The sequence below is a fragment of the Macaca thibetana genome, chromosome 7 (genome assembly GCF_024542745.1).
Source record: "Macaca thibetana thibetana isolate TM-01 chromosome 7, ASM2454274v1, whole genome shotgun sequence".
Taxonomy (NCBI): Eukaryota; Metazoa; Chordata; class Mammalia; order Primates; family Cercopithecidae; genus Macaca; species Macaca thibetana.
Genome location: NC_065584.1, coordinates 76,389,244 through 76,403,225, shown reverse-complemented (window position 1 = coordinate 76,403,225; position 13,982 = coordinate 76,389,244). Strand labels below are relative to the sequence as shown.

The 13,982-nt window shown below is 36.8% G+C and overlaps 1 protein-coding gene across 8 annotated transcripts in view; it reads right to left on the bottom strand.

The window, feature by feature from the left end:
• HEATR5A (HEAT repeat containing 5A) overlaps positions 1-13,982 on the bottom strand; it is a 124,739-nt gene that overhangs the window by 96,131 nt on the left and 14,626 nt on the right. For 5 of the 8 annotated variants that reach the window (XM_050799682.1, XM_050799689.1, XM_050799690.1 and 2 more), the window contains exons 2-7: positions 13,732-13,833; positions 11,239-11,438; positions 9,012-9,223; positions 7,405-7,513; positions 3,906-4,055; positions 3,068-3,242 (exon numbers count right to left, since the gene is read on the bottom strand). In XM_050799682.1, coding sequence (XP_050655639.1) covers positions 3,068-3,242; positions 3,906-4,055; positions 7,405-7,513; positions 9,012-9,223; positions 11,239-11,364 — 772 coding nt within the window. In that variant the 5' untranslated portion in view covers positions 11,365-11,438; positions 13,732-13,833. Of the gene's footprint in view, positions 1-3,067; positions 3,243-3,905; positions 4,056-7,404; positions 7,514-9,011; positions 9,224-11,238; positions 11,439-13,731; positions 13,838-13,982 lie in introns of all 8 variants that reach the window. The other 3 variants (XM_050799684.1, XM_050799683.1, XM_050799686.1) reach the window with 2 other exon arrangements.

The window sequence follows — 13,982 nt, the reverse complement described above, 5'->3', positions numbered from 1 at the left end:
TTTAAAGTATACTCTCATTTATAAAAAGTTAACTGCAAAACAGCTTCAGGTAGGCCCTTTAGGAAGTATTCCAGAAGAAGGCATCTCTATTACAGGAGACAACAGCTCCATGCGTGTCACTGCCCTTGAAGACCATCCAGTGGGACAAAATATTAAGGTGGAAGACAGTGAGATTGATGGTTCTGACTCTGTGTAGGCCTGGGCTTATGTATGTGTTTAAAAGTTAAAAAAAAAAAAAGGTTTTTTTTTAATAGAAAAAAGCTTATAGAACAAGGATACAAGGATATAAAGAAAATGTTTTTGTATAGTTGTACAATGTATCTGTGTTTTAAGCTAAGTGTTATTATTATTTTGAGTGTAGTGGCACAATCTCAACTCACTGAAACCTCTGCCTCCCAAATTAAAGGGTCCAAGTGATTCTCATGCCTCAGCCTCCCAAGCAGCTGTAACTCCCGGCATATGCCATCACGCCCTGTTTTTGCATTTTTAGTAGACAGACAGGGTTTCCCATCTTGGCCAGGCTGGTCTTAAACTCCTGACCTCAAGCAATCCACCCGCCTCAGCCTCCCAAAGTGCTGGGATTACAAGCATGAGCCACTGCACCTGGCCCCTAAATGTTGTTATAAAAATATTCAAAGGAATCAAAAATTTTAAAAATCAAAAAGTTTATAAAGTAAAAAGCTTACAGTAAACAAAGGCTAATTTATTATTAAAGAAAAACATACATTTTTAAAATTTAGCATAGCCTAAGTATACAGTGTTTGTAACATTTACAGTAGTATACAGTAATATCCTAGGCTTTCACATTCACTCGCCACTCACTGACTCACCCAGAACAACTTCCAGTCCCGTAAGTTCCATTCATAGTCAGTGCCCTATAGGTGTGTACCACTTCTTATCTTTTATATCATATTTATACTGTACCTTTTCTATATTTAGATATGTTTAGATACACAAATACCATTGTATTACAGTTTTCTCAGTATTCAGCATAGTAACACGCTGTAGAGATGTATAGCCTAAGAGCAATAGCCTAGTGTGCAGTAGGCTATATCATCTAGATTTGTGTAAGTTCACTCTACGATGTTGCCAGAATGACAAAATCACCTAATGATGCATTTCTCAGAATATGTCCCTATTATTAAGCTATGCATGACTGCATCTACCTGGACTCATCATATTTTCTTCATTACTTTCTTACTTCTGAAGAATACACTTATGGCCAGTTGTTTTATAGAATGGCTCTTGATATGAGTTTGTCTGGTATTTCCTCCAAATTTTTGACAGAGAACTACATAAGTAATGCTATATCCTTTTCAATGCATAACATCAAAAAGCACTGCCAGGTGTGATGTCAGTCTGTCCCTACATAGGTGATATTAGCTTTGAACATTTGCACAGTGTAAGTCTGCCAGATTTTTCCACTGTAAAATTATCATTTATAATTATGATGCAATGTATATGGCAATACTTTAAGATGGCATGAGATTGGATAAAACCACAAGACATGCTTTCTTGGCTTTCTTTCCTTCCTTCTCACTGGAAATTTCTGTTCTGTCTTCTTCGATGGTTCCTTGTGTTCTCCTAGAGAAAGCTCATGACCTAGTACCTGGTCTGCTCTTCCCTATTTATACTCACTGTCTTGTGATCTTATCTAATCTCATAGCTTAAATTCCATCTCTATATTAGAGATTCCTGAATAATCACTATTAATTTATTCCTAAAATAAATAAATTAATTTATTCCTAAAATTTATGAAGTTGATGTCCAGTCTCCTCTCCTGGAAACCAGACTCTCACATCCAGCTGTCTATTTGATATCTGTATTTCGATGTCTATTTAATGGTCCAAATTGTTTTAAACGCAGTGCTTGATCCTCCTCCCTGACACATACACATGCCTACTCTACTTGCACACTTGCTCATGTAAGCTGATGACAACTGTATACTTCCGGGTTTTCAGCCCAAAATTCATAAAGTCACCCTGGACTTCTCTTTCACACTCAACATCTATTCTATTTGACTATTCAAAAGATTCAAAAGTAGAACTCCTTAGAGAAATGGCTAATTCTGGGGTTGGGACGGAGAAAGTAGTACGCTGTGATTGCACCACTGCACTCCACCCTGGGTGGCAGAGTGAGACCCTGTCTCCAAAAACAACAACGAAATCACTAAGACAAAGCAAAACTGTCCAAATACAATAAACTTCAAATATCTAGAATTATCTACATTATATGCTCCATTGTACCAACCTAAAAAATGGCAAGCCAAATATATGTAGTCAGATGCATGCTGCTTTAAAAAAAAAAAATCAGTATTTAGATCATATCATTTATTGGATAACACTTCACGATTACTTAAAAAAAAAAAATTAAAAATGGCCGGGCGTGGTGGCTCACGCCTGTAATACCAGCACTTTGGGAGGCCGAGGCGGGCGGATCATGAGGTCAGGAGATCGAGACCATCCTGGCTAAAACTGTGAAACTCAGTCTCTACTAAAAATACAAAAAATTAGCCAGGTGCAGTGGCGGGTGCCTGTAGTCCCAGCTACTCAGGAGGCTGAGGCAGGAGAATGGTGTGAACCTGGAAGGCAGAGTTTGCAGTGAGCAGAGATTGTGCCACTGCACTCCAACCTGGGCGACAGAGCGAGACTCCGTCTCAAAAAAAAAAAAAAAAAAAAAAAAAAAAGAAAAAAAAGGAACTTTTTTTTTTTTGGAGTGCAGTGGTGCAATCTCGGCTCACTGCAACCTCTGCCTCCTGGGTCCAAGTGATTCTCCTGCCTTAGCCTCCCAAGTAGGTGGGATTACAGGCGTGTGCCACCACACCCAGCTAATTTTTGCACTTTTAGTAGAGATGAGTCTCACCATGTTGGCCAGACTGGTCTCAAACTCGTGACCTTAGGTGATCCACCCACCTTGGCCTCCCAAAGTGCTGAGATTACAGGCATAAGCCACCATGCCCGGCCCGAAATTGATTTATAATGAGTAGCAATAACATTATACATATTTGTTTATATCAACTGGGGAAAAAATTACAGAAGATACTTTAAAAACAATTACATGTATTTACCTGTTCCTGGATGTTTAGAAGTTATAGCTTTAGCTAATATTGTGCCTAGTAACTTTGAAACAGAAATCCGCACATCATAATTGGAACCTTCAAAGGACTTAAAACACAGTGTGGCCACACTGTCCAGGTCCGTACTCCACATAAAGATGGCTTCATTCTGAAGTTCAAGGAGACACTATTCAATTGGACAGAGAGAAATTAATGAAAAATAAAATACAAATGTCAGGTTCAGAGCTACGTAAGTTACAGAAACTATCAGGGTTTTAAAAAATAATGCACAAATTCAGAGTATCTATTATGATTACAAGAATAATAAATGAATACTTATTAAAAGTCATAAAGATTATATTATAGAAGAGAATGAACCTACAAGAGGTGGGAGGAGGACCCATTTCTAACTCCACAGGTTATGAAAAATGCCTTTAGAATCAATCTGTTGGCTATGAACATCTGGGAGAATAATTCCAACATTAAAAAAACTTCCCTGTATTATCTTACCAACTATGTTAAGAAGGTATAAATTAAAAACAAAACAAAAAATCACTTTGAGACAACATAAACCTCACATGTAAATTTTAATTTACACAATTAGGGAGAAATTTTTAGTAGAGTAGAATGAATACTTAAGATTCTGGAAACCTGAACTTCCTACCCTCTGACTATGTGTTGCTAACTATTTAAACCTTGGGAAATTCATATAACTCTGGGTCTCGATTTCCTCGTATGTTAAAATGAGATAGTCCTAGCTGACTACCAAAATAATGTAGCTTTCACAAAGATAATCTGATTTAATTTTCTTCATACTAATTTTTAAAGTCTGCTTATTAGATCATTTTACCTTTGCAGCAGCACAACGAACAGCCATGGATCTATCTGTTAAGCAGGATCTAGCAGCTTTATAAACATCCCTGTGACAAGGTGCAGCAGCAGCTCCTAGTCCATTCAATATATTTTGCAGACTTAGCATAATCTCATATCGGCCTTGAGACTACCAAAAAGAAAAAAAAATTAAATAGGAAAAATAATTCCACTGCAAAGAACAGGATTAAACACTGATATCTGTCTCTGGTACTGAAGAAATACCCAGACTTCTATACATACTGACCAACCCATTCTGACATCAAGAAACAAGTTACTATTTTATGAAATATTATTTGAAAAGTTACTTGTATACACCGGATTTCAACATGATACAAATTTCACAGGGTTGATGTGAAGATTAAACAAAATTACATGAAAAGTGCCTAGTCCAAAGCTTACATGCCATTAAGCATTCAATAAATAGTTGTTATAGTCTAAGCTAACGTATTAAAAATGCAGGGTCTGCCATTTACTAGATAGGACCTTGGGCAAATCTGTTTCTTCATCTAAAAATAGAGGTAACAGTATCCCTCATAGGCTGTTGTAAGGAATGAATGAGTCATACATGCAAAGTGCTTATAACAAGCCTAGCCATACAACAAATGTTCAATAGATTTGGTAGCTATAATACTTTGTTATTATTTATTGGTTGGAATAGCATAACTCACAATTTAAAGTCTTGGATTTAGAATTGAAAAAACCTGGGTTTGAACTTCTCTGTGACCCTCAGTAACTTTGTGACTTTAAGTTGTTCTTACTTATTTCCTCATCTATAAAATGAGGATAAGATGAACCTCATGGGTAAACATTCACACAGTGCCTGGCACACAGTAAACAGTCAAGAAATAGTAGCTGCTTGGTTGGGCCCGGTGGCTCACACCTGTAATCTCAGCACTTTGGGAGGCCAAGGTGGGCCAAGTGCTTGAGCTCAGGACTTCGCAACCAGCCTGGGCAACATGGTAAAACCATAACTCTAAAAAAATACAAATTTTAGCCAGGCGTGTTGGTGCACATCTCTAGTCCCAGCTACTCAGGAAGCTGAGGTGGGAGCATGGTAGTGCACACCTGTAGTCTCAGCTACTCGAGAGGCTGAGGTGGGAGGATGGCTTGAGCCTCGGAAGCAGAGGGTGCAGTGGGAGGTAGAGGGTACAGTGGGAGGCAGAGAGTGCAGTGAGTGCAGATTGCATCACTGAACTCCAGCCTGGGTGACAGAGCCAGACCCTGTCTTAAAAAAAAAAAAAAGTAGTCGCTTATTTTATTAATGTTTTACTAAATACCTCAAATCATATCTATATCCCAGGAAGTTAAGGCCACTGAAGGTAGATAAGTTGGAGTTGGAGGAAGACAAAGATCAGCATCAAGAATCACTTCATAGTAATATTGTTAATTCATCTTTGTTTAAAGGCACTTCAGAGTCATAGGTGAACATAATAAAATGGTGTCAATGAGAATCTTCTGAACTTTTCTTTTATTCCAGTTCCAAATGTTGTGTATCACTGGTGGGTGTGGATATCTCTGAAATGTTGTGATACCTGATCAACTAAATCAAAGATCAAAAGTAGGGAATACGGCTCAAGGACGTTAGCTAAAAAAATTTTAAAAATAGGGGAGCAACAAAATACTTAACAGTAACTTAAAACATTTTCATAACTATAGAGTAATCCTCTATTAACCAAGGGGCCTAAAAAGTGTTATAGCTTAACCAGTGGAATTAGGAGGAAGAAAGTTTAAAATGGCTGTATCTCAATAAATAAAATTTCTTACAGATATCTGCTTTTAAATAAAACTAGATTTATAGATGTTATAAAAATCTGTTCTCCTTAATCATTTTCTCCAATCTTTTGGGAAACTATTGCTGAGAAGTGATCTGATGAGCAAATTTTCTCACCAGTTTTATGTTAGAGTCTTCACTTCTTAAAGTTCTTGAATCAGCTACATTCTTCTTAAAATTTACCCATTTTTTAAATTGGAATTTTCCCTTGTTTTGCCTTGCTACATTTTTAAAAAATGTGTGTGTGACTGTCCAACATTTCTATAAATTACTTCAGAGCTGTTTTCTAGATTTTTGTAAATAAAGTAACAAGAGTAACCAGTGTGATGTTTTTAGATTTATTTTTTCTAATAAATATTTTTTAAGAGACATGGTGTTGGGCCGGGCATGGTGGCTCATGCCTGTAATCCTAGCACTTTGGGAGGCTGAGGCAGCTGGATCACTTGAGGTCAGGAGTTCAAGAATAGCCTGGTGAACATGGTGAAACCCTGTCTCTACTAAAAATACAAAAAATTAGCTGGGCGTGGTGGCACACGCCTGTAATGCCAGCTACTCAGGAGGCTGAGGCAGGAGAATTGCTGGAGCCCAGGAAGTGGAGGTTGTAGTGAGCTGAGATCGTGCCACTGCACTCCAGCCTGGACAACACAGCCAGACTCCATCTCACCAAAAAAAAAAAAAAAAAAAAAAAAAAAAAAAAAAAAAAAAAAAAGAGGGTCTTGCTCTGTCACCTAGGATGCCGTCCAGTGGCATGACCATAGCTCACTACAGCCTTGAACTCCTGGGCTCAAGTGATCCTTCTGCCTCAGTCTTCTGAGGGGCTAGAACTACAGGTGCTCACCACCATACTGCAACTAATTTATGATTTTGTAGAGACAGAGTCTTCCAGTGTTGCCCAGGGTGGTCTCAAACTCCTGGCTTTAAGTGATCCTCCCGTCTCAGCCTCTCAAGTAGCTGAGATTACAGGTGCAAACTACCATGTCCATGTTTTTATATTTAAAGGTGCTAAGTTGTCCTTACATATTAGGGACCACAGATTTAAACCTTTTGCTAAACAAACATATAAATGCTTTCATTTCAAAACCAGTAAAACCACAGTTGGCAAGAGATTACAGTATCTTAGTTTCTTAAAGTCAAATGAAGAGACAGTCTCAAAAACAAGGGGTGTTCCAGAGTAGTAAGTGACACAAATATTTCAATGAGGATTCAGTTGAAAATATACTCCCTTGGCAATTAAAAGGTCATCTGGATCTGGTCACACATCCTCTACACTCTTTCCCCTCAGATTATATTCCTTACTACCTTCTGATGCTAGTATAGTAACTCATCTATCCATAAGGTATACAGTGTTTATCAACTATGTAGTCCCTAGTGACAAGCAGTTGCACTGGCACCAGTAAGTACTATCAAATAGAAAAGATGGAGTAAGAGGAGAGAGCAGGGATGGGCCTATAAGTGGAATACATTAGTTTTCACCCACTTGGATTTATATGAATACATGAAATTCTACTGCATTACTATTTTTCTGACAGGAATTCAATATACAGAGTACATATTGTGCATCATCTAGAAATATTTAATTTATAGGTATATTTATATTCATATCTACATATGCTTGTCATATGTAAAGTTCTTTTATTTGCTCGGGAAAGCATAAACCAATAAAATGCTGTATTTTCATTCTTTGGCTGAACTTGTAATTACTTACCTCTGCACTCTTCACAGCCTTAAGAATATTCCCCACCGTATCAGTAAAGGTGTTACCCAGTATTCTACCCAACTTCTTGTACAAGGAACCCAAACATACCACAGCAGCACTGAAACAACATTTAAATTAGAAATTAGTCACAGCTGAAACAATAGGAATAAAACTATCTTAGAATATGTAAGGATAATTATTGAAAAATTTCCCCATTCTCTTGGTTGTCTTTTTACTTTCTTTGTATTATCCTTTGAAACACAAATGTATTAACTGTGATGAAGTCTTATCTATTTTTTGTCAGTTGTGCTTTTTGATGCTATACCTAAGAAACGCTGCCAAAAACAAGGTCACAAAGATTTACCCCTATGTTTTTTCTTACGAGTTTTATAGTTTTAGCTGTTACACTTACATCTATGATCAATTTTGGGTTAATTTTTTTATACATGGTGTAATAGAAGGGTCCAAATTCATTCTTTTGCATGTGGACATACAGTTATACTGGCATCACTTGTTGAAAAAGTTACTATTTTAAATTTTACTTTGAAAGGATAAAATTTCTAAGAATCTATTCTGTGGTTAAATCTTAAGGCATGACACTTAGGTGAATATGATTATACTTTCAATAATAAGGATGTATCAATCTGTGATTACTACTCAGCCCAAAGATTACACACCCTCAACTTTGTTACAAAATTCTACAAAATATTTCAACAGAACTCAGCTACATATTAGATAATAGTTAAGCTTAAAGACAAAAATAAAAACAAGAAATAATGTTCTCATCAAGTTTGAAATCTGAAAACTTTATGGGGGAATACATTCTGTTATAAGTAAAAATTAGAGCAACAAAAACTTCTATAGAATTATGACATGGTGGCTGGGCGCAATGGCTCATGCCTATAATCCCAATACTTCGGGAGGCCAAGGTGGGTGGATCACTTGAGGTTGGGAGTTTGAGACCAGCCTGGTCAACATGGTAAAATGCCGTATCTACTAAAAATACAAAAATTAGCTCAAAGTGGTGGTGCGTGCCTATAGTCCCAGCTACTTGAGACGCTAAGACAGGGGAATTGCTCGAACCCAGGAGGCGGAGGTTGCAGTGAGCCGAGATCACGCCACTGCACCCCAGCCTCGGTGACAGAGAGGTTCTGTCTCAAAAAAAAAGAAAAAAAGAAATACTACGTGGCTCATTGCCTTTTTAAAGGTAACAGGTGATAAAATGAACTAAATCCTACAGAGAAACTAGGCTGTTCTTTTCAGGATCTTAGCAAATACTTTTCTACATGATATTTATTATCAATTTTCATAACCAAGAATGAATAAATTGCAAAAGCATCCAAAAATGTGAAGAATTTAAAATATCTTTCTTAAATATTCAACTGCTAAAATTTTTTTTAGGAAGATGTTTTGAATCTCAAATCTAGACTTCAAATATGTCTAAAGTATTTGTAGAATTGTTTCTCAGTAACTAACATGAAGTGTTAGTTTCTTAAAATGAGTAAAACTGAGTTTGTATTCAGTTTCAAAGTAATTGTCAAGTACTATGGGTACTTCATAAAAATACAACAGGAAGCAATATTTTGTTTCCTGTTCTGTTTTAATGTTTCACTTACAGCTTAGTAGGAAGGTAACTTGGAGAATCATCTTTGCTACGAATAAGATCATTACATTTATCGATTGCCTCGTAAACAGAGAATGTGTCTCCAATACTATAAAGTATGGCTAGATTCTTAGCAAGGAGTTTGCGGGTAGGAGGCCCTGGGGAGTTGTTCAACAAAGACAGGAGCTGTTCAACAAGAGTCTTCTGTTTCTCCCTTACATCATTCTAGAAAGAAAGATAACACAAAGACACTTCAAAGTCAATATAATTATATGTAATCCTCTAACATAATTTTTCTTTCAAATATTTAAGAACTAAAAAGGCTCTAGAAAAATGCAAACTTATTTTGACTGGAAGTTACAAATAAGTTGGTAGTGTGGTCATTATGCCACACTAAACAGGTAGTTTGTTGCTCTGCTAATAACTCCAAAAAAACCCTCCAAAAATTCCAAACCACATTATACTGTAATCTCTGTTAACAAATATAACGGCTCTATGTATTCTAAATCTCCTTTTGTTTGAAAGGTAGAGCAAATTTGTATCATTATTTTTCATAGAGACAATGTGATATGGTTTGGCTCTGTGTCCCCACCCAAATCTCATGCTGAATGGTAATTCCCATGTGTCAGGGGAGGGGCCTGCTACAAGGTGATTGGATCATGGGGGTGGATTTCACCCATGCTGTTCTTGTGACAGTGAGTGAGTTCTCACAAGATCTGATGGTTTAAAAGTGTGTGACACTTCCCCCCAACCCTTCCTGCCACGATGTGAAGAAGGTCCTCACTTTCCCTTCACCTTCTCCCATGACTGTAAGTTTCCTGAGGTCTCCCAGTCACGCCTGTTAAGCTTATGTAATTGTGCATTAATTAAACCTGTCTTCTTCATAAATTACCCAGTCTCAGGTAGTTCTTTACAGCAGTGTGAGAACGGACTAATACACAAGGTCACACTATGTTGCTTGGGGTAGAGTGCAATGGCTATTCATAGGGGCAATTATAGTGCTGCACTACAGCCTCGAATTCCTGGGCACAAGCAATCCTCCTGCTTCAGCCTACCAAGTAACTGGGTCTACAAGTACGCATCAGCACGTCCAAATTTGTATTTTCAAGTACAGCGTCTGAGTTACTAATCCTACACCTCCCCCATATAAGCTGCATAAAGCAGTAACCTATAATCTGTAACCAGAGCTGACCTTGTAATGGCTACCTGTTTTATTCAGATCTATTCCTAAGTGTAATGCAATTTTCTTTTTGCAAGCTTATGTATATAAATGTTAATAATGTTATTCCATTTTCCTTGTCTGCTATCCAAATAAAAAGTACACAGTATCATTATGAAGCTAATGGTATTCAGGTGCTCACTGAAGCCTAAAATTCCACAATAAAATATTTGTCAGTGTATAGAATTTTGTCTTTTGCTAATTTTTCCCCCCAAATCTAGAAGTTGCTTTTTTTCTCTCTTAAAGATCAGCAAACTTGTCAAATATTTTGATAACTAGAGTCACATAGCTCCTTGTTGTCTCAGAACAAGAATGTGTTTTGGAATGCTATTATTTTAAATTCATAAATAAAATGTCTTTTGTTAAATTCTAAATGTCTCCATGAGTAGTGTTTTTGTACCACTTTGGAACTGCATATAGTACTGTGATTATGTGAAAAAATGTTCTTATTTTTAGGAGATGTAGGCTAGAAGTGCCACCTCAATGGCTTAGTAAATTAATCAACCAAACATGGCAAAATGTTACTAATTGCTGAATGTACGTGAAGGGTATGAGTGATCAGTTTTCCTTTTTTATACTCATGTCATAAGCTTTTAAGGGAGAATCTGTTTATCCATAGGCTCTTGAATTCATACACCTCAAGTCTTCCTACCTTTTTAAAGTGAAACTCCCACTACATTGTTTAGCCACCATACTTTACCAGGGCTTTCTGGACATGGAGGAACACAGATGCAGAAGATAACAAAAATGAAGTATAATACAAAGTAGTTGTAGTTGGTGTTTCATATATTTTTAAAGTAATACCAAAAACATTAGCTAATTTCTTCCTGCTTTTCTGAATAGCGAAAACTTCTAATAGTAAAAACTCTGATGAGGGAACAAAAAATGTACTATGTTTCATTAAGTTTTAACAAAGTCTAACATTTTAAAGTTAAATTACATTATTCTGGAAAAAACTAGAAAAGCAAACCAAAGGAAGTAAACATGGGCACTTAAAAAAACATGTTGTCATTTTACCCACCCTGCTGGTTGCTAACAAGAGCTTCTCCAAGTATCTCAACCACTCAAAAATAAACTCTGCCTTCTGAACTTCACCTAGTTGATTGTATGCTTCTTCATTCAGCAATAAGCTATGAGCTAATTCCATTCCTTGCAGCAATCCTCCTAGCTGGTCACAGTTCTTCTCGTTAAACTTTGGTCAATATACCTAAGAATAAAAATCTGCAATACAGGAAAATAATGTATTTTAAAAGGGGAATAAAAAGGAAGGCAATCATAATATTGGAAATCTTTCACAGAAAAGTGAAAACATAATTAAATGTATACATTTTTTATAACTGCTCTAGGGTGAATCTGGGAAAATCCCAATAATGTTCTAGTTAACACTGACATAAAATCCACCTTTATATTCTGTACTCAAGCAGACAGGCAAAATAGAGTAGTATTATTGGCAATTGTATGCAAAAACTTGCTAAACAGAAGAGACATTCCACTAAAATTTTGAAAATTTTAAGATTAAGCTGTTTATTCCGTGTTAGGTTTTCTTTGCAGTTTAAGTAACTTACTAAAATGGGTAATAGGTACATATTAAAAAATGACACCAAACATCCAGACCTTCTACTAGAATTCTATAGTAAAGCTTACCATCTCTCTGGGCCTTTGCCTAGCTAGGTACATGCCCTGTCATTTACCTGGAGATCCAAGAGGGACTTAAGCCCATTAGCATCCGTTCTCCCAGCCTACTAAAGGCACTGCTTGTAGTTTCAGGTGAGGAGTTTAGGAGAGTCCAATCTGAACTAGGCTTATATCTGAAAGTCTTGTGAGAGCAAACTTTTTAAAATGGGTATTGTCCAGGAATTATAGCAATCAAGATCATATCTGCTCTGACCTAGATCCAGTGTAGCCTTAATTTTGTGGTAGCAAACAATCAACAGAAGACACAGGGTTTGTAAAATTATTGTCTTATTCAAGGCATCTCCTGGGGTACACCTTAGTGCTGTTACAGAGCACAAAAGCATATAAATATAAATGTATGTATATATATACATATTCACATTAACATACAAATTTATAAGATGGCATTGTGATTACTAGACAGATTTTTTATTTTTAGGAGATGCATGCTTTACCGTAACTTACTTTTTAAATGGTTAAACCACTTACTCAACCATAAAATATGGCAAAATGTTAACAGCCGAATATAGGTAGTGGATATGTGAGTGATCATTTCACTACTCTTCATTTTTTGCATTTTAAAAAGCACAACAAAAAGTAGAAAAAAATTATTTAAGAAAAGAAATAAAACACAAGTTGGCTATTAAAAACTACTACTACTTACAGGAGTGGCAGCTATCATCAGGAAAGTTAAAGAACATAGAAGGTACCATAGCATGTACAAAAGATGGGTATTCCTATTCACTAATGTCCTTAAATAGAAACATGTTAATTGGAATTTCATAGGAATATAGATAAAATGCTATGGCTAATTTAACTAAAATAGTTAAAATACATATCTCACATTTCCCTAAACAAATCTCATACTTTTACAGAGAAGCCAGTAACTAAAGAGGTATTAGAAAATTAGATGACAGACATGGGAAAGGCTTTTCATTTTTTCAAACAGTTTATCTGTTTCATAATTTCAAATGGTTTACCTGTTTGAAATCACTTAGAGTATCAGGTCATCATAATTATAATACAACTGAAAACAGCCTCTTTAAAAGACAGTAGTCACAAACTGGTTCCCTGTTGGTCAAGACTGCCTGCAATGCATTGGGGCTAACATTTAAACATAAGAAGATTGTGCATAAAAATCTGGGTTCAGGGCCAGGCACAATGGCTTACATCTGTAATCCCAGCACTTCGGGAGGATCACTTGAGTCTTGGGTTCAGGAGTTCAAGACCAGCCTGGGTAACATAGACCCTTGTCTCTACAAAAAATTAAAAAATTAGCCAGGCATGGTGGTGCATGCCTGTAGTCCTAGCTACTTGTGAGACTGAGATAGCAGGATCACTTGAGCCAGAGAGGCTGAGGCTTCAGTAAGCCATGACCACACCACTGCATTCCAGCCTGGTGAAGAGTGAGACCCTGTCTCAAAATCAAAAAAAGAAAAAATCTGGGTCCAGTGCCATGTGTGATGGCTCATGCCTATGATCCCAGTACTTTGAGAGGCCAAGGCAGGAGAACTGCTGAGGCCAGGAATTTGAGAGCAGCCTAGGTAACAGTGGGACACCCTCTCCACCAGAAAAAAAAAAAAAAAAAAAAAAAAACGAAAGAGAAAGAAAATCTTAGGTCATTTTCAAAAATGTCACTTTTACAGAACAAAGAATATAAACAATGTGGCCAGGTGTGGTGGCTCACACCTGTAATCCCAGCACTTTGGGAGGCCAATGCAGGCAGATTATCTGACCTTAGGTATTCGAGACCAGCCTGGGCAACAAGGCGAAACCCCATCTCTACAAAAAATACAAAAATTAGCCAAGCATGATGTTGTACACCTGTAGTCCCACTTACTCGGGAGATTGAGGCAGGAGAATCGCTTGAGCCCTGAAGGCAGAGGATGCAGCGAGCCAGGATCATGCCATTGCACTCCAGACTGGGAGACAGAGTGAGACTCTGTCTTGAACAACAACAAAAAAGGAATATAAACAATGCTGTTAAACATTCATTTTTACTGAAGCAACATAAATTCTAGCTTGTTTTAAAAAACCCTCCTCTCCTTTCTTCAATTATTGAAGTGAACTAGCCAAAATATTCACAATTAA